This window comes from Bos mutus, chromosome 13 (genome assembly GCF_027580195.1).
Source record: "Bos mutus isolate GX-2022 chromosome 13, NWIPB_WYAK_1.1, whole genome shotgun sequence".
Taxonomy (NCBI): domain Eukaryota; kingdom Metazoa; phylum Chordata; class Mammalia; order Artiodactyla; family Bovidae; genus Bos; species Bos mutus.
This window is the reverse complement of record NC_091629.1, coordinates 4918656-4939461: the sequence shown is the minus strand read 5'-3', so window position 1 is coordinate 4939461 and position 20806 is coordinate 4918656. Positions and strand designations below refer to the sequence as shown.

Below are 20806 nucleotides of genomic sequence, written 5' to 3'. Positions count from 1 at the left end.
ATCTATTCATCTGTCGGTGGACACTTAGGCTGCTTTCAAATCTTCACTACTGTCAACAGTGCTGCACCAACAGTGGGGTGCATTTATCTACAGTTTTGTCCAGATATACGCCCAGGATGGGGACTGCTGGATCACAGAGCCATTGAGATTTTGAAGTGGAGAAGGCAATTGCACCCCACTCCAGTACTATTGCCTGGAAAATCCCATGGACGGAGGAGCCTGGTAGGCTGCAGTCCGTGATGTCGCTAAGACTTGGACATGACTGGGCGACTTCACTTTCACTTTTCACTTCCATGCACTGGAGAAGGAAATGGCAACCCACTCCAGTGTTCTTGCCTGGAGAATCCCAGGGACGGGGGAGCCCGGTGGGCTGTTGTCTATGGGGTCGCACAGAGTCGGACACGAAGCGACTTAGCAGCAGCAGCAGTCACCTTATTATAACCTAGCCTGCTCTGTCTAGTATTTTGAACCCAATTTTGCATTAACTTTCAAGCTGCCATATGCTTATAAATATCCCTGAAGATCTCAGAACAAGCAGTATGTAAACCCTCAGAATACTGCCCCAATGTTTTCTAAACATTCTCGGGAAAATACCGGTCAAGACCTCAAAGGGCCAAACTCGTATAGGAAACAAACTCCCACCTGAATCAAGATCTCCATTACGATCTGCGGAGCTCTGATGTTTTTCCAAGGGTGAGGATGAAGGGTCCTGCATACTGGAAATTGACACACTGCCCTCCATTCTTAACGGCTGAGATCAAGGTCTTCTCTTAATTCATCCTGTAGGAAGAGTTACCTAAGGGAAACCAGCAACAGCAAAGTCAGAGCACTGTAATCGTAACCACGAATTTCTGAACTCTCCAAAACTAATGCTACCCCATCAAAGCTCCACCATTTCATTACAACATGCAGGGTATGACGTCATGTTAGCAACAAAAAATACCAGGACTGAAGACTAAAGAGCACATACCCGCACAAGGTCAACAACAAGGTCACAGCACAGCAAAAGCACCCATTTTCTCCAGGTCATCACCACCAGTAAGATGGACACATTTTTCATCAATCAACAGAATTGCCATTCAATCAACAAAATTGCCATTTCAACCCCCAAATCTACCTTGGCAGCATTAGTAAGACACTCCTCGATCCACCTTCTCCCTCCTTCTCAGGAGGAACCGCACCCACCTCCCATCCCCTGCCCTGGCCTCAGCATCCCCACACACAGGGAAGGTAACTGGTATCTCACAAGTGATTTGTTACCAAAACCAGATAAAGCATCACTGCATGCCAATAACGTGCTTTCTGACCAACTGCACTTTTCCTGTAATAAGATGGCGATTCCACACTTGCATTCTGATAGAACTGGTAGGAAAACAGGCAAAATTACAGCCGATTCTCACAGAATCCTACAATCTGGTTTGTGTACTTCACAGCCAGTGAAATACTCAGGTGCTATTATTACGAAGAGTCAGCCAGTGAGGGCTGATTTGCCAAAATAGGGACCCGATCCTTGCACTTCACTCTGCAGGCAAAAGTGGGCACTGCAGGGGAAGCGAAACGATCAGGTTTGTTTCAGAAAAATCATTAGAGCAGCTGCATGCCAGACAGATGGACAGACAGGGAGAGACTGAATGGAAACAGACAGAAAACAAGAACATGCTGAGTGACAGGGCATCATCACCTGATACAGAAAAAACGGAGAAATTACTTCCTAGTACTTTGTACCTCTTAAGCCCCTCCCCCTAACTTGCCCCTCCCCCACCCCCTCTCCCCACTGATAACCACTAGTTTGTTCTCTATGTCTGTGAGTCTGCTCCTGTTTTATTACATGCCTCTGTTATATTTTTTAGATTCCATATATGTGATAACATACAGTATTTGTCGTCCTCTGTCTGACATATTTCCTAAGCATAATACCTTCCAGGTGCATCCATGTTGCTCAAATGGCAAATTTTTCATTCTTTTTCATGGCTGAGTAATATTCCTTTTATACCTATTTAAATCTGGAGAAGAATATGGCAACCCACTCCAGTATTCTTGCCTGGAGAATCTCACGGACAGAGAAGCCTGGCAGGCTTGGGGTCACGAAGAGTCGGACGTGACTTAGCAACTGAGCACGCGTACCTATTTAAAAGCCGTATGTGATTAGCAGCTGCCATACTGAACGCCCAGACCACTGCCTAGGTAAGCAGAAGTTTATGATATTTGAGTTTGGAATATGCCCTAAATCAGCACCAATTCTTGCCTCTCTTAGTAGTTTTAATATATAGCAAGCTAGTTAAAAGAACATAGGAATCTTAAAACCTAAAGAACTTCAAAAGCAGACTGAACAGTTTCTCCATAATATTCCAAAATTTTTCATTGCAATCTTCTTAAAGTAGTAGGTTTTTAGTGAATGTGCTGTTTTTATACCAAAACAATTCCAAAAGAGAAGCAATCTTCACAGCTAAGTTATGCCACTAAGATTACAGCTTCCTTCATTCATCTGCAAATTAAAAGAAAATCATTCCACCTCAGAACTGTAATCAGGCACAGTTTTTCTGCAAGGAAAAGTCTATGAACCTAACTACTAGTAAATTAGTCAAATATCAGTAGCTTCTATGCCCTTAACAAAGGAGGAAAAAGTCTGCTCAAGTTTTTAAGATTCCTATTGATTCAACTCTGTCTGCGTCTAACTACATGCTGTAAAAAGGTAATCAGCGACTGTAAAGTAAGTTCAATTTTAATGAACCAGACCCATCATTTTAAATAGAAGTCAAGAGCAACAACATTTATACCAAAAATTCACACTGATCTGTAAGGACAAGTAACAAGTCTTTGTCTACTCAGGCAGCTGCAAGATTTATTTATTTTGGTAAATGACATGTCACCATTTGCTTTTTCACAATGCAATGTTTACTTTTTTCCTTTCCACTTTCTGCAGAAGTCTTGCAAAATAAAATTAAAAACGGACAAATTAAAATCACTTGTAATTCTAACACCCAGGGACAATCTCTTTTGTATTTATATTGTCTCCTCCTGATACTTCTCTGTGGGTTTTTTTTGCATATAGAATTTAGAATTTTAATTCATTTCCATTTAATATCACCTAGAAAGCATTTCCCCCACATCATTAAACTTCTCTGAAAACATGACTTAAAACAATTGTATGATTTGTATTACAATATGAATAGGTTATTTATTTGCCATCCCTCTCCTACTGCTGGCCATTATTTTGATTTTTTTATTTTTCATTATTATGGGCATCGTAATTTGCAATTCTCCCATGACACCTCAGCTCTTTCCCACATTTGAACTTTGTTGGTATTTTTAATGGATTTTTAAGAGCCCTGCGTATCTTATCCCGCAAAACCCTTGCAGACATTTTCCCTTAATTCTCCCCTTAGCGATACCTTCTGACACATGTATGGAACATGCTGTCTTTTTCAACTTAGTCTGATCCACCGATTCACTTTATGTCTTCTAAAAATTATATTCATAAAATGTCCTCCCCAACTGTAAGATACCAGAAGCCTAACTTTCCTGGGTTTCAAGTTTCACATTTAGTTTTTTAACATATTTCCCCATATGTTTATGTTCAAATATTTTGTGAAGTGCAGCTATGAACTGACCATCCCCTGCAGTTAATAATCCATTCCTACCCCACTGGGTTTTTAACAACCTGTCTTTATCATCTATTAAATTCTTACACATACAAGGCTATGGTTCTGTGCACCAACTTTCCTTTAATTATGAGTCAGCAAAATAGGAACTATGACTCCTACTCACACATCCTCCACTTAGGTCAGCGATCACTGAACTTGGGGCCGTTAAGGCAGGTTTATACAGGGGTGACATACAGGGTGCTGCACGGCTGGGAACCCAGACTCGCGACCTGATCATCACAAGCCACTCTGGACAGAAAGTGCCAGAACCTGCTCACAGGGAGGAATGACTGTGCACCAGAGACCCCCTCCCCCACCAAATCTTCATTTTCTGCTTTGTCTGCAGGGAGGAGGAACTGGTTACCCAAAATAAACATTTATGGACCATTCTAAAAGTTGGATGTGGTCATTCTGGCCAGTGAGAAGTTTGCCGAGTGAATGAACTCAGCCCGCCTTCTCCACCCAAGGCTGTGACCTTCTGGTTCTGCTGTCAGCTACAGATGACTACTTCAGAGGGAAACCAGCTGCGTGGTTTCCACCCCTCCATCTGAGGGTTCCAATACACAGCCAATCCCAATAAATACACCCGAAAAGGACTGTGCTCCTTAGTGACACGCTTGTAATGAAGATGACTGGGTGGTCCTCTAGAATTCAGCGTGTGTGCTGTTTTTATCTCAAAGCCTATCAATAAGGCCCAAAATGGGGGGGGGGGTAGGCAGGGGCTTCCCTAGTGACTCTGGTAAAACATCTACCTGCCAATGCAGGAGACACAGGTTTGATCCCTGATCCGAGAAGATACCACATGCTTCGGAGCATCTAAGTCCGTGCGCCACAACTATTGAGCCTGTGCTCCAGAGCCCAGGAGCCACAGCTACTGAGCCCGTGTGCTAAAAATACTGAAGTCTGTGCTCTGCAACGAGAGAAGCCCAAGCACCACAGCTAAATAGTAGCCCCCTCACAGAGAAAAAGCCCACGTGCAGCAGTGAAGACCCAGCACAGTCAAAAGTAACTAACTAAATAAATTTCTTAAAAAAAAAAAAAAAAATGTCAAATGCTGTCTCTGCTTTCTCCACCCTCACTCCGGCTCCACAGCCAAAAAAAAAAAATCTCAGTTTGGTTTGTTGTTACTATTCAGTCGCTAAATTGTATCTGACTCTCTCCAATCCCTTGGACTATAGCCCTCCAGGCTTCTTCCTCTGTCCATGGAATTTCCCAGGCAAAAATACTAGAGTGGGTTGCCATTTCCTACTCCTGAGGATCTTCCCAACCCAAGGATCAAATCTTTGTCTCCTGCACTGGCAGGCGGATTCTTTACCACTGAGCGATCAAGGAAGCCCAAATGAAGCTTTCCCAATGGTTCAGTGGATAAAGAATCCACCTGCCAATGCAGGAGACACAAGTTCAATCTCTGGATCAAGACGATGAGAAGGAAACGGCAATCCACTCCAGTATTCTTGCCTGGGAAATCCCATGGACAGAGGACCCTGGTGGGTTACAGTCCATGAAGTCACAAGTTGTCGGACATGATTGAGCGACTTAGCATTAAAAATCATTCTTACCTGTATTCATCAAAAGGCAAAGTTCAAAAACATACCACTCCGAAGGCCTCACTCCAGTGAGCGTTATTATAACAGCAATAAAAGAAATGTTGCATCTCTTTTAAAGTTACCCAATTATCTAGCCCTTTCAAAGGGATCCACTTAAAGTAGTTCAAGAAACGGGCAATTTTACTACCTATTAACATGCTTACCATTTCAAGCTCGTCATTCTGAAACAGGGAAATGGTTGGCAGCTGTTTTTTATGTGACTCCAAAGAGAGACTCTTCTCCAGGTTGAAAATTAAAGGCGAAGGCCTAAACGGATAGCTTATGAAATTCCAGACAGGCTCTGGCTGCCCATGTTAGTCTAGCATATCTAAATCAGAGAAAACGGCCTCATTTCACACTCCAGGAATTTCCTAATGAGCACAGGACACCTCATCCTGTGCTCATCCAAGACCTTCCCAAACATTTCCATCAAAATGGAAAATCTCAGAGCATTCTGAAGGAGGCACAAAGTTGTGACCCAAACTTCATCTCTGAAACGATCACTGCGTCCACCTTCCGAAGAAGCAACGTGCAAATACGAGCCTGAGATCACGGGTGTTATCTGCAAGAACCACATTTATAAATGGCTCTGAAGATGAAAAAAGGTGTTAAGCATCCAGGCACCTATCAAGGAAGGCTCCCTTCTGTTTACACCCATCCTGTCACCTGGATCCCTCTACTAACCATGCGTGACTAAGCCCATCTCCGCCATGCTCACCAGCCAACACTCTGTTTCTCCAAGAAGAGGCAGGCCTTCCGATTCGGTCATCCCGGGAGATGACCGGATTCCTTGGGACAGAAGATCTCATGAAATCGGCGATGTGCTCCAGAGCTTGGTTTACACCTTGATTAGGACCTCAACCTCCTGGCCATTTTGCAACCAGTTTGCATCCAGTTCACTCTAAATCTGACACAAACGGCTGCCCCAGCATAAGAAATGCTAACTTCTCACATCCCAATTCATACCTCTGTCCCAAGAAATTAGATCTACAGAGGGTAAGAGGTGGTCAAAGAATACACAGCAAAGCCAGTGGCAGCCAATGATCCCCACGACAGCAAACTGCGTCGTCTTTTTTTTTAAGAAGTTTTTAAGCTGGGGGATAGCTGTTTTACAAGTAGCGTTAGTTTCTGCTGTACAAGAAAGTGAATCAGCTATCCTCCCCTCCTTCTGGAGCATCTGTCCTGTCTCCCGCCGTCCCACCCCTCTAGGTCATCCCAGAGCACCAAACGGAGCTCCCTATGCTACACAGTAGCTTCCCACTAGCCGGCTATTCTACAACACAGGAGCATATGTACGTCAATGCTGTTCTCTCAATTCATCCCACCTTCTTCTTCCCCCCACCTTCCAGGTCCATTCTCGATGTCTGCCCCTCTATTCTTGCCTTACAAATAGCTTCATCAGTACTGTTTTTCCAGATTCCTCATACATATGTTAATATACAATATTTGTTTTCCTCTTACATCACTCTAACCTAGAATCTGTCACACAGAGCATAGCCAATCGTGTCTTCTGATTCACAGTCTTAACTGTCACCTCTTAATCTCCCATCCCAATCAAACAGCAAGTGTATTACTCCAGATAGAGCTAAATCAGTCACTCAAGAGTGAGAGCGTGGACAAAATGAGAAAGGTAACAGCCCTCCACGTTACTTGCTTGAGAGAAAAGAAAACCCAATCAAATCACAGACTAGCTGTGCCACCATCCTGGAAGTTCATTTATTTGTTAACTATTTCCCTTATAACTATTTATGTACAATGAATTCTCTACTTATTTTCTATCAAGATAGACTAGGCCTTGAAAGATGCAATTAAATCGACTTTACAAATGGTCTTTGCATCAAGGTAGCTATCCAGGGCTTGTCACACCAGAAACTGACTTCCAAGCCACAAAGGTGAACACCATCCTTATGTCAGCATACAACGGACAAGAAATACTTGACACGGAAGAGGTTGGCTGTAAGGCCTTATCAAAGCATGACGTTCAGAATTAACAGACATTCCGTGCTAGTATCTTGGACAAACTGCAAATATAGGATTTCCCTGTCATCCCCAAATATTAAGAGCGATGAATTAGAGCACCATCCTGAGGCTGCAACAAAGTTACCATGCTCCTGCTCAGTCTCTGTGCAACCCCATGGACCACAGCCCACCAGGCTCCTCTGTCCAGGGATTTTTCCCAGGCAAGAAATCCCTGAGGAGAGGCCTGCCATTTCCTCCTCCAGGGGATCTTACCAATCCAGAAATCAAACCCATGTCTCTTAAGTCTCCTGCATTAGCAGGTGGATTCTTTATCACTGAGCCACCTGGGAAGCCCCGTAACAAAGCTAAGTAACCTCACATTCTACAGGAGACGTGCATCCCACATCACACACCTGTGCACAGGAGTCAGTTAGGGAAATGAGCCTGTGCATTGTACGTACAGTCATTAGAACTCAAGAAGTACACCCGACAGGGTCCCCTTCAGTGAGCACTCGCGCGTACAGTCACTTCAGTCATGCCTGACTCTTTGTGACCCCGTGGACCGTAGCCCAGAGGGCTCCTCTGTCCATGGGATCCTCCAGGCAAGAACACTGGAGTGGGTTGCCACGCCCTCTTCCAGGGGATCTTCCTGACCCAGGGATTGCAGCCACGTCTCTTAAGTCTCCTGCATTGGCAAGAGGATTCTTTATCACTAGACCACCTGGGAGACCTGCTGTAAGCGTCTAATCATCAGTACCTAATTTTCTGAGGGGGTTTTCTGAATGGATGACTTCGAGGAGGACAGATGCACAGCAGTAGTACTTCAACTGATTTGGATTCTGCGAGCCCATCCCTGAAGGATGTGACCCCAGTCTGCTGAGCTCTGGGGATCCACTTGAAGAGCATTTCAGGTTTTGACTTTAAGCCACAGATATGTATCTATAAAATTAGGCACCAATCAAATGGCATGAGAGGTATGATCTGAATGCAGAAAGGAAATTTACTAGAAACAAGTCTTCCCATCTCAGGGATCAAACCCAGGTATCCTTCACTGCAGGCAGATTCTTTACCGTCTCAGTCACCAGGGAAGCTCCAGAGGAATAAGAGAATAAATAATAAGACAATAATAAGTTGGGCCCCATCCAACTGCCAAGTCAATAAAAACACCCTAATTTACTTTAGTTATAAAGAACTTGGGAAATGTAACCAATCCTGTGAAGAGCTGGTTTAACCCTGCAGTGTAACCATCACTTAGCAGAATGTACTCTGGGCCTTTTTAACCACAACAAGCAAGTTTTCATCTGTAAAACACAGGGACTGTTCTAGAGGTCTCCAAAAGTCTCTCAGCCCGCTCAAACATTTCAGAAGATCTGGATTTTCCTGAACCTTCCTGGGCTGCCGTCTATGGGGTCATACAGAGTCGGACACGACTGACGTGACTTAGCAGCAGCAGGGCACTAGAGCCTGCAAGGTGCAACTCAGACTTAGCACAGACGAGTAAATAAGCATCTATTTAAATGACCTTTCACCTGAGGCTCTGTAGGAACTTGCACTTGGCATTTCAAACGCTCATGCTGCTGCTGCTGCTAAGTCGCTTCAGTCGTGTCGGACTCTGTGCGACCCCATAGACGGCAGCCCACCAGGCTCCCCCGTCCCTGGGATTCTCCAGGCAAGAACACTGGAGTGGGTTGCCATTTCCTTCTCCAATGCATGAAAGTGAAAAGTGAAAGGGAAGTCATTCAGTCGTGTCTGACTCTTCGAAACCCCATGGACTACAGCGCACCAGGCTCCGTCCATGGGAGTTTCCAGGCAAGAGTACTGGAGTGGGGTGCCACTGCCTTCTCCCAAATGCTCATCCTGTACCTTAAAATAATGAAGTTCCTATCACTTTTGACTAAAATGGAAAAAAAAAAATACCACAGCTTGCCAGTTGAGGAGAAAGTACACTTAAAAACCATCTTTCCTTGGGCCAATAAAACTACAGGGGGAAAAAAAAAAACCAGGATAAAAGTTTTCCCACCGTCCCCTACCTCTGTGGCTCTAAACCCCTCTTTATAATCACAACCATTGGCACTATTTGCCCAACACTAGAGTTCACCAAATATAAGGCATCAACCAAAATGCGTCACTCTGGTTTTTTAAGAAAATCAAAAAGAATAAAACCGAAAGCACAATCGATTCTTTTTTTTTTTTTTCGATTCTTTCTTTAAATCAATGTCTAAGACATCCATCTTATCACAAGAATATAAACCTACAGGACGAGAGAGTAAAACTTTTTGAATAGTGAATATCATAGGTAACAGGAAGGACCCTGACTGTTGATGTATTAGCATGCGAAGTATTAGCATGTTTTAAAATTCTCTATGAGGGACTTCCCTGATAATCCAGTGGTTCACACTCTGAGATTCCACTGCAGGGGGGTGGGGGTTCAAGTCCCGGTAGGGGCACTAAGATCCTGAATGCCATGCGGCACAGCCAAAATTATAACTAAAATTTTCTATGGGCTAATGAGATAGGGGGTGAAGGGTGGTACCTTTCAATCAGAACACCACTGGGCTGATCATTCAAAACCAAACCCCAAGAATTTTATTTGGTAATGCTTCCCTGGTGGTCCAGACAGTAAAGAATCCGCCTGCAATGCGAGAGACCTAGGCTCAATCCCTGGGTCAGGAAGATCCCCTGGAGGAAGGCACGGCAGCCCACTCCAGTATTCTTGCCTGGAGAATCCCTATGGACAAAGGAGCTTGGTGGGCTACAGTCCATGGGGTCACAAAGAGTCAGACACAACTGAGTGACTAAGCACAGTACAGTTCATTCCCTGTTGGACTGCAAGCTCCAAATTGAGTATCTCCTCTTACAATACACTGTCCTGTCTATAAACATCTTGTTTACACTGACCTCCAAACAGAGAACACTTGGCTTAGCCAACAAGATCAAGTTTCCTGTGAACTATCCCAGGACATTCTCAGCCTTACAAACGGAGGAAGGACTGGCCTAGTGGCCCAACCTGAAGGGTAGGTGTGGAAAACAGAGGGTCAGGTCTGATTCCTTCACTGGCTGAGTTATGTGGAGGCTGCAGTTATCCCCGCTTCCCCTCGCCAAAACACAAACACACATATCATGAATATAATCAGATAGTCTAAGCAGTCACTTTGTGTGGGAGGGTGGGGTACAGAGGGCTATTTGGAATGGTCCCTTCTAGTCTAGGAATTATTAGAGCAAACTCAAATCAAATTTTCCTCTTTGGCCTGTATTCAAAGGCAGGCTGACCTTGCCCGGGTCCTACCATTACTGGGTTATATGTGAAAGCTAGAGTGGTATGCCTCAGTTTTTCTCTGTTTAAAGTCGCTCAGTCGTGTCCGACTCTTTGTGACCCTGTGGACTGTAGCCCACCAGGCTCCTCCATCCATGGGATTCTCCAGGCAAGCATACTGGAGTGGGATGCCATTTCCTTCTCCAGGGGATCTTCCCAACTCAGGGATCGAACCCAGGTCTCCCACACTGCAGGAAGGCGCTTTAACCTCTGCGCCACCAGGGAAGCCCCGTTTTTCTCTACTTCTCTCCTTTTCCAGAGCCCAGGTGAAACCATGACCCCATGTGCACCTGTATCACTTAACAACAACAACGTTACTTCTGGACGGGGATCTGCCTTCACAAGACATCCTCTGTGATGATGGCCAGTCACGTGTCCACTCTACCTCCCAGACCAGAGTCTTAAAGATAAATCACATGGGCAGGTCTGCACAGATGTGCTGAACCACCAATTTTTTTTTTTTCCCAAATAGAACCATGGAGATGTTTGAGTGAGTTTCTAGTTTAAAGTACTTAATCTTAGATATGGAAGCTGATTCTCAGAAAGATGACAACCAGTAACTGGTCCACGGTCACAAGCCGAGACAAAACCATCACTGAAACCAGGCCTCCTCTGGATTCTGTCCTGGCCTCCTCTGTCAGGAACCCTCCTCACAAAACAGAGCTGTCAGGTCATGAGTCACCACTGCAAATGCACAGATTGGTTTGCCATCACAGAGATAATTTCCCTAACCAGTTTTGCTTACCTGTAGAATGGGAACGGTAAACTGCCACCAGGGAAATGTCGATTTAAGAACAGGAAAAAATACTAAATATGTCTTAAACTATGGATCCAAATTTCTTTTGGGGGCAAGAACTTTTTACAAGTTCTTTATTATTTTTTATTTTATTTTTGGCTGTGCCCCATGGTGTGTGGGATCTTAGTTCACCAATCAGGGACTGAATCCATGCCCCCTGCATTTGGAAGCACAGTCTGAACCACTGGACCACCAGGAACCAGTTCTTCTTTATGGCCTCCACACTGTTACAAGAACTCCAAAAGCTCCCCAGAAAGTGAAATACTAAAAGAGAAATGGTATCTAATACTAGAACTGGAGATGATTCAAATTCCACATTGACTATTTTTGTTCAAATCACTTTAAAAAAAAAAAAAAAGAAAGAAATCTCTTTTAACTTTGAAGTTCTCTATATTTTCACTGCCTATGCTTCTTGTATCCCCAAAGCACCCTGTATCAATTCCAGGGACACCACATTCACTTACTGCTCTGAGGAATGTTTCCATCACCCACCATTTCTGCTCAGATTTGGCAAGTCCTCTGGTAGAAATCCCAGGGATGGGGGAGCCTGGTGGGCGGCCATCTATGGAGTCACACAGAGTCGGACATGATTGAAGCGACTTAGCAGCAGCAGCGACTTAGCAGCAGCAGCTGGGAGAAAGGTGGAAACTGCCACCTCAGTCAGAGTGCACAAAATGGAATCTGATGAGTGGTCAGCCTTGCTGACATAACTTCATAATCAGTCCATAATCTCTGCAGGAAAACATTAAGAGGAAAAGCCCTCTCTGAACAATCACTCCCATCATGAGAGAAATTCAGGGTACCATCAGTATGGCCTGTTTGAGGTTTAGGGTGTGGGTAATCCAATGGGAAAGGGGAAAGATCCCACACCCCTGCAGGTCTCTAGAACACACATCAAAACAGACGGACTGGTGGAGTTGTCTAGCCTAAGGGTTGCTGAATAGCCCTGCCAGTGGGCTGCGGTTTCCACTAGCCAGGGGAGTGTCTCCTGCGCTTGAGTAGGGGACTGGAGGGTTTCTGGTGCCTATGAGTATATTGTCGATGCCCCTCACCTTCCAGGCAGCGGCTGGGTCCCAGCAAGGAGCTAAGACAAACATCTGAAACAGTACTTATTCATCGAAGGGAGGAAGCAGAGTGTGCAAATGTAACGCTTTGCACGCAAAGTAGCAAACCTCCTACCTCCAAGGAGCGCCTAGCCAGCAACTCCTAGTGCCTACCGAAGCCTCTCCCCTACCCTCCTTTACCCGCTCCCTCCCCACCCTCAACCGCCTCCCCAGGAAATGGGGCCGAATTCGTGCCGGCTTTCACTTTCTCTCTCATCTGGTGAAACCTGGGTCCATTTGCCTGGTGCAGACACGCCAATCGGCCCCCCGGGTCCCTTGGCAAGGGTGCGAGGGTGGAGGAATGAGGGAAGGTAGAAGGCGGCGGCGATGGGTCTGGATTCGGACACGGTCTGCGGGCATCCGAGACAGTTTCCCACCCGTGGGCTCGGATCTGCCGCGAATGCGCCGCTGGAGCGGACAAAACGCGGCGCGAGGACGGGACTCTCTGGAACCAAGGGGCGAGCGCTAGGGCCCGAAGTCCCGGACCCTGGAGTAGCCGGAGCTCGGGATCCAAGGAGGCAACACAAGGGACACCAGGGTGGGTGAGCAGCCTCACTCCAGCGCCGAAAGGAACGAAGACCCATGCGGCCAGCCCCGGGCGCCCAGCCCTTCCCGGAATCCCACCCAATTCGGTAAACACGAAGATCCCGAAAATTCCGAAAGCGAAACTGCAATCAGGTCTCCAGAAGTTTGGAAACGGCCTCCCAGACTCCCGGCGTCCGAACACTACGGACGCAATCAAGGATGAGCGCCCCGGTGAGTGCTCATCGCTCCGCAAGGTCGCCCTCCGCTGCTCCCGTGCACCTCCCGGATTTTTCACGCGCAACAGTCCCCAGTCCAGGTTCCTGGACGGGGGTCGGCGGTGCTCCTACCTCGTCTCCATTCCGCCCTCCGCCCGCTCCTCCCCACAAGAAGGGAAACTTGGGCCCTGCGAGAATCCTGGGGAACGTTCTTTGTAATCGGTTGTACGTTGGCTTCCACCGCACAGCTCGGTGCAAAATCGCAGGTTTCGGGGCGTTGGAGTGGATTGTGCGCTTGTCAGCAGCGACGTCAGGAGGACGAGGGGAGGGGTTCCCGGCTGAAATTGCAGTTTACAAGCACTGGGCCATTTTAGGCTGGTTTCCCCTTGAACGAAACCCACGAGGAAGCAGTCGCCGAGGGGACGCCCGGGACCGGAGCGCCGGGGACGCGCCGCGCCGCGCGCTCAGCTCGGGGGTCGCGGGTGCAAAATGCCTCTGGGCCTGAGGGTCAGCTTCATTGCCCAGTAGGAGGAGAAATCTGCCGCGGGGTCCCCAATTTGGGGAATGCTTGCCCCCAGGCCCTACTCTGGGGACGCCGCAGGGGGCAGACTGTCCGATGGCGCGGCGACCGTCCAAGTAGGACAGTTGACCCTCTCGATCCTTCCTTGAAGCCCCTGCGAATGCCCAGAGCCCACGTCACAGTGGTAACTGCAGACCTGGCCAACGCTTTTTAATCCTGAGACTTAAAATCTTCCTGGCGCACTAGGCAGACGCGCCATCAGGTTCTTGGGCCCAGGTAAAGTCCCCCAAATCTGCCCTAACCTGACCCCGGAGACGGCGAGCGGCTGCCGTGTGGCCCCCATCCCCCGGGTCCACCATGCAGGCTACGCTGCGCGACCATCGCTCCGCGGCGGCATCCTGGCCACTGGCGACCCCTGTCGGGGACCCCTTCCAGCTAAGGAAACTCCGTTTGCTCGCTCACCCTCGGGCTTCACTTAAACTCAGACTCTGCCCTCAAACTCAGACCCTCTGAGGACTCCGAAGTCGGCCTCTCCCCGGCACCTCGCCGCCCTCTTCAACCCCAAGGCGACATCCCCGCTCGAACGCCTGGAAGGCTAGCCGATCCAACAACAGCGAGGAGCACTTTCTTCCGCGAACGCTCTCCCCATCCCCCACCTTCCCTAGAGCACAACTCCAAAAGCAACTCCGCCGCTCCACCCCACGCTCTGCAGCCAGGGCCGTGCGCCCCCGCCCTTCCGCCAACGTACTTTCACACACACCCCCACTCCACCCCACCCACCACGCCCCGGACGCCGCCGCCCCCCACTCCCACTTTCTACCCCGCCGCGGCGCAAACTACACGGTGCCCTCCACCAAGTACAGCGCGCCCCCTGCGCGCACACACACACACACACACAACCCCACCGGCGTCTGCAGCCTGATTGCCCCCGAAACCCTGGATACTGAGTCTTTTAAGTAAGCGGCACACCGCTGCACCTACCCGGCTTTACCCACACAGGATGCTGCGTATAGAGACAGAAAGAGAACTGGTCTCCTAGAAAGCTGAAATAAATCATTCCCTCTGCCCTCATGCATTTTGCACCACGTGTCAGCAGTTTGTCACGTCAAATCAGGGCAGGGTCTGGTTCGGAGACGCACACACGAATCTGGGGCGCATCTCTTGGACACTCCCACCCAACTGCACACACAGGTATGCCCACTGATTCAAAGGCAAGCAGAACAGTCCCGCTCCGATGCCCCGGTCCGGGCCAGCGGTACCCCTTTCCCCTCTAGCAATGGACTGGACACACGCAGATTCTAACCACGGAAAAAACTAGGGCAGCTCATTCCTTCTCTTTTTTCCCCTTTAATTCGCTAAAGCAGCTACTAGAGTAGCCAAAGAGAGCTGAAACTAAGAGATGGCAACTCCGGTTGGGTTTTTTCCCACCTCAAAATCTTTATTTTCAGTTTTTAAAAGCCACCTTAGCCCGCCATATTGAAACTGGCAAGGCTTCTAAATACTCCTCCGCCGCGGCTTCCAAGAAAACACCAGAACGGAGCGGGCTCTGGGCGCGCGTCTGGCCACCGCAAATCAACCACTTCCCTCGGCTAAGGCTCCCCTTCTCTGGCTAATCGTCTCCCGCCGCTCCAGATTAAAAATCCACAAATATATCTAGCAGTTCCTACAGCAGTTTTTTGGTTGTTGTTTTTTTTTGCGGATTTTGCTAACACACACATTTTTTTAAAATAATAAACTCCAAAGCCAGATCAGATTAGTAATTGTGAAAGGAGGTTATATGAGAGTAGACAACAGGAAAGCCCCAAGGGACAGGATGTGACTTTAACGCTAAAGAAAAAAGAAAGAAAAAAAGAACAAAAAGATCATCCATGCCGGAGCACGCTCCGAAACTACTACTGACAATTTCATTTCAGCTACACAAGCAAATGTTTCTAAGGGGGGGCGATTCCAAATATGTCCACGATATTTAATCCCTTTGATGGCTGGTCTCCAGTCCTCACCCCACCATCTCCCCCAACCACCACCACCCCGCCACCCCGAACACACACACACCATCTAAAAAAAAAAAAGGGAAGAAAGAGACCCCAACGCGGGGTAGCAAGGGCGGCTGCGTCGCCAAAATGAGCGCACAAATGAGGAAGGTGGGCGGCGGGAGGGGACACTGTGCACCCGGAGGAGTACGCTTTCCAACTACGGACAGACTCCCGAGAGGCCGGGCTTTGCGAAGCCGAGGGACCTGGAGGAAGGGGACGGGGGGGGAGCAAAAATGACAACCCGGAGCACAGCGCGGAGTTTGGGGCTCTGCTCCAGAGCTGTCGCCTTCTCCTCCAGCCCTGCCCTTTCGCTTCTCTCCCACTGCACCCCCTCCTTCGGCCCCCCCACCCCGAGCCCAATCCAGCTTCCCTTTTTCTCCGAGCTGGAAAAAGAGAAGCTGACCGGCGCACTCAACCTGCGGGCCGGAGGTCCCCTCGCGGGGAGGGCTGGGCGCGGGGACAGCGGCCGGCGCGGGGTCCTACCTGGTGAAGTTCGTCCTCCCCGTGGCGTGGACAGAGGCCGGGGCGCCGCCGAGGCGGGGGACGCCGGCCTCACCCGCTCGCTGCGCCTCGCTCGCTCCCCGCCCGCCGCCTCCCTTGCGCGCCCGCTCCGCGGCTCGGACTCCCACTACAGCCTCATTCCAATATGGCATCCTCTCTGTGCGCATGCCCGGCACTCTTTTTTAAGATTATTATTTTGTGTGTGTGCGCAGCGAACTCCTTCAACGACCTTTTCCAGGCGCTTGCGGCACGTCTTAAGCCAATTAGCCGGCGGGACGTTGCACCCCTTCCCCTACCCACGCTGGGACGCCCCCGCTCCTGGGCACATCGCCACCCCCCATACACACACACTCACACTCACACTCACACACACACACACTCCACGTTCCCACTGCCCCCTCCTCGTCCCACTCCCCTCGCTTTTTTCCTTTAGCTCCCTCCATGCACGATCTGCAGAAAGTTCCCATCACAGGCGCTTTCGCAAACCCATCTGCAGGGAAATCTGGGCAAACTCCGCAACTCACTGGACACTTTCGGTTCAGTCGGTTTACAATCCCCTCGTGGACTAAATGCAAAAACTTGCGCTTTATCCGCGGAAGGCTGGTAGCCAGCGGAAAGAAATTTAATCCGCTCCGAGACCCGGGACCCGCCCACTGCGCCCCACCCGGCTCTTAAATTGTGCCTTTTCTATGGAGATTCAAATATTTTCTGAGGCCTTAGGGGTGGAGGGAGGGGGCCGGAGAAAGGTTTTGCCTGGGAAACGTGCCCAGAGGAGTCGGAAGTTCAATCAGGGCTGTTTGGACCAGCTTTGCCGCTAAGATCGGCAAGACGCAGGTAACGAGGGTAGCCACGGCGTCTCCGGATGTCCAGGTCTGGGGGACAGCGAAGGGCACCTGACCTAGCTGGCTCTTGGAGGGCGGGAAAAGAATCCTGCCCGAGAAAAACGTGGCCCTCGGCGACCGAGGGAGTGAACAAGAGGCATAGCAGACCTGCGCGGGGCAGGGTTTCCGTGCGGCGTGTGCGGGTTCGCGGGCACTTTGCCTGGGGCGTGGGGGCGGGGGGCGGACGACAAAGAGGATCTCTCTGGCCGGAGCCGTGGCTGGGCAGAGACTGAAAGGAATGTCCCAATGCGGAAATGCTGGCGACCCCCGAGTGGGTCAGACCGAGAACATTCCGAAGGTGGGCTTTGCTGTACTGAGGAGCGAGGAGATCTTGCTGGAGGCTAGAATTTATTTCCAAGGGAAATGGAGAACCAGCACTTTTGACAGGGTTTTTGCTCTCTTACCACAAGGGGTAAATCCCCACCCCCCACCCCCAGAGTCTCCCAATTCTGTGTCCATCTCCTTCCTACGGACTTTCTCTCCGTGTCCCTCCCCTGGCCCAGGGGTCGGGAGGCTCTCTCACCCCGGACACTGCTGCGCGTTCCCAGCTCCGACCGCCCTCCCACGCCCGGTCACCCCGGCTAGTCCTCGAGGACCCCTGTGCTCAGGCACGTGAGGTCCCCGAAGGATAAGTGGATGCTCCCAAGGGCGAGGGACAGGGCAGGGACCAGGGATGCAGAGCGGAAGTCAAGAGTTTGAGCGCGCGCGGGACTGGCAGGGGTCTTGCCCGCTGGGTCCTCTCCCCGACGGCGGTGTAGAAGAGCCACTGGAGGGATGTGCCCGGAAACTGCTCCGGCCAAGCCCTGCGGTCGCGAGTGCCCCTGCACCGAAATGGTGGGTGGAGCTCGGAGATCCTGCGGGACTTCCGCGGCCGTGAGAGCCCTCGCGCTTGCAGCCTGGGCAAGTGGTGTCTCCTCACGTCTTGGTGAGCGCTCTACGAGAGCTCTTGGAGGGAGCCTTCGTCTTGTCACGCCTTCTGAGTGCCCCTGAGGCTCAAAAAAGGAAGGGCAAGCGACTCACAGGTCATACTCCAGCCAGAGTCTCCTTCCCAGACCAGCTTCCCGGTCCCCACCTCTTTGGGACATCCGACCTCTTTCACCTGAAGGTCACCGAAAGCGGAGCATCTCCAACCACACCCGGCCGCCTGCACCCCAAAACCGCCTCCCTCGGTGCCCCGAGATGGCTCTTAAATGAGACCGTGGATGCACAGAGGTTCCGAGGAATCCCGAAGTAGGACTCCAGACGGCCTCCTTGGCTTTACTCCGGGGTCTCGACTGCTTGAGCCTTCAACACACAGTTTGGCCCAGAAGGGGTGGGGTAGGGGGAAGGTCCTGTCCCAAGTGGACTTAAGCTAGGGGAGATCCACCGTTCCCTCGCTGGGATCACCTGCTCCCGCGCCGCGGAAGCGCAGAACATCCGCCGCAGAGAGGTCTGAGGCCGGCTCCCCTTCTCCAGCCTGTCCGGCTCCCCCCGCCCCGTGCTGCGCCCTCCACGGTGACCGCGGCAGCGCCCCTTCCTCGAGGGTCTCAAACCTAGCGGTGGGGCCTGGGCCGGGGAGGGGGCAGAGGATTGCTGCTCTCGCCTGGCCCCCCAGCACTTCCGGGCGACTCCAGTTTACAAAGAGGATGCACTTTTCCTCTCCAAGAGCAGAGGCGACGTGAGCTGCAGCAGCCATTGCGCCGGCTCTGGGTTTGTTTACCAGTTTTAAGTCATTATTATGCACGGAACGTTATTTCATCAAAATAAAAAACAATTGCCAAAAAAAAAAAAAACCACCTAATCCCCAACTCGATGAACTGTCTCTACATTATCCTACAGTTCCTCCGAAGTAATGGAGTCCTTTTATATTTTTGGAACTCACACTCTTGCATAACTTTGTCAGTGGGTCTGGAGAGCAGTGTGGAGGAGTTTGATTTTTTGTACTCACCGCGATTAAGACATAAAATCATAAAGCCACATTGTGTATACAATGGTCGTCACATTGTTACCTCCAAGAATCTTCTCAACGTTGTCCAGGGTAAAATTTCTCCAACTTTGGCTTTCATATTGCTTTTCCCACGTGACTTCTTGAACATTCCTTGGCTTTCTATTCTGTATCCTGCCTCCATTCTCCTCTGTCCAAGGACACCTATGAGACAAAAGAAATTGGTTCCAAGATTCCCTGCCGTTATTAAAGGGTCCCTTCATCCCATTCCAATACCTTCCCACTTTCATTTTTATTTCATAAGCAAGATACTTAAGGGATGTGAGTATCCAGGGGTAGAATCCACCCTAAATCTATTAAAGATAAAGTGGGAGTGGGACCAGCAGAGTCAGCCAAAGATAAAGCCTAGGACTGTTTCAAAGTAAAGAAGACATAATATTAATACATTCCAAGTCAGGAAATTCAACCAAGTAAATCTTATGATAAACACCATGAGGTCTCTCTATAAATTGTTAACATTTTCTAAAAATCTTGGCAAAAATAAGTTTTTGCTCACACCAGCTGATTATAACTTATTTCATGTCTAAACAATGGTTAAACCATGAATTATATCACTTTCAAAATGCACTTACACATCTAAGTTATGCCTTTTAAGGGACTTTGACATTCTTTCCTACAAATGAGGCTACAATATATAAAATATTAAAATTATATTTGCTAATTGGAAAATAGGATTAAAAACAACAGTTGAAAAGTTTCTCATATTGGGCATTTCTAAGTATGACTTCACAAAAAAATATTTCAGATGAGTCAAAAATTATATGCATATTATTTATCTTATTTATTCTAAAGGCATATGATTACTTAAACCTTGTCTCACTAATCTTCACACCAAGAAAAATATTGGTCAGTTGGCTCATAGTTACTCCATGTTGACATCATTGTATAAGGAAATGCCCTAAAGAAAATGAACTATTTTGCTTCCTTAACAAAGAGAATCTCTGAGATATTAGACAAATTAGCTTAACATAAAAGTATAAGGGTGGAAAAGTGTCCCCCAAAAGCCTCTCAAAATAAATATTTGTGATTCATGTTGAGGTTTGATAGAAAACAACAAAATTCTGTAAAGCAATTATACTTTAATTAAAAAATAAAATAAACATTTGAAGAATGTATGCAATCTTCTTTTTACCGGAGGCTTGAGATCTAAACACGTCTCTTGGCTGGGGTGAGACTGTGTTCTTCTATCACATCTCTTAAGGTCACTGAGAGTTAAATCTGAAGACACTTCCTCCCTTATTTTTCACCCTTTACCTCCATCCCTGTTCCAGCACCTAGCTCCTGGGATGAGAGTTAAATGGCCTTATCAGTGCTTCATCACTAGTTTTCTCTGTGACCTATGTAAAGTTCTAATGACCTCTCTGAGCCATCTTTTCTCAAGGGTAAAGGGAGGGGATTGGACTAGATATTCTGTAAGGTCCTTTCAAACTCTAAAAAGTGCTTATCCATCTACCCCACCGAAAGCCACAATTTGCCTTCTGTAATATCCTAACACCATCTCTGCAGACTAGAAATAGCCAAGGTGTAAATTCTGAGGTCACAAAGAGGAAAAAAGTAATGAACAGATCTTCAGGGGAGGGGCCTTTTTTGCCCTCCCAGCCAGCAGTAAAGTGTTGTTTGAGTCATATTTCTGCCTTGTTTAGATCATTATTTTGTCTTTACAATTACTGTATGGGTTCCCCGCCCCCCCCCCCCCCGAAGTGTCTGGGCTGAGAGTCAAGTCTAGGTGATGGAGCTCATTGTTTA

At 48.6% G+C, this 20806-nt stretch overlaps 1 protein-coding gene and 1 long non-coding RNA gene across 4 annotated transcripts in view; both read right to left on the bottom strand.

Moving 5' to 3' along the window:
* Positions 1-16350, bottom strand: part of SFMBT2 (Scm like with four mbt domains 2) — a 177850-nt gene extending 161500 nt beyond the window's left edge. Inside the window, exons 1-2 of one of the 2 annotated variants that reach the window (XM_070380908.1) lie at positions 16178-16350; positions 643-796 (exon numbers count right to left, since the gene is read on the bottom strand). In XM_070380908.1, coding sequence (XP_070237009.1) covers positions 643-742 — 100 coding nt within the window. In that variant the 5' untranslated portion in view covers positions 743-796; positions 16178-16350. Of the gene's footprint in view, positions 1-642; positions 797-13273; positions 15276-16177 lie in introns of those variants that run through there. The other variant, XM_070380909.1, reaches the window with a different exon arrangement.
* A 1181-nt stretch (positions 16351-17531) lies between these two features.
* LOC138990377 (uncharacterized) overlaps positions 17532-20806 on the bottom strand; it is a 32868-nt gene continuing 29593 nt past the window's right edge. For both annotated transcript variants that reach the window (XR_011466430.1, XR_011466431.1), the window contains 2 exons: positions 19065-19204; positions 17532-18062 (listed from right to left, as the gene is read on the bottom strand). This is a non-coding gene — a long non-coding RNA (uncharacterized lncRNA). The remainder of the gene's footprint in view (positions 18063-19064; positions 19205-20806) is intronic.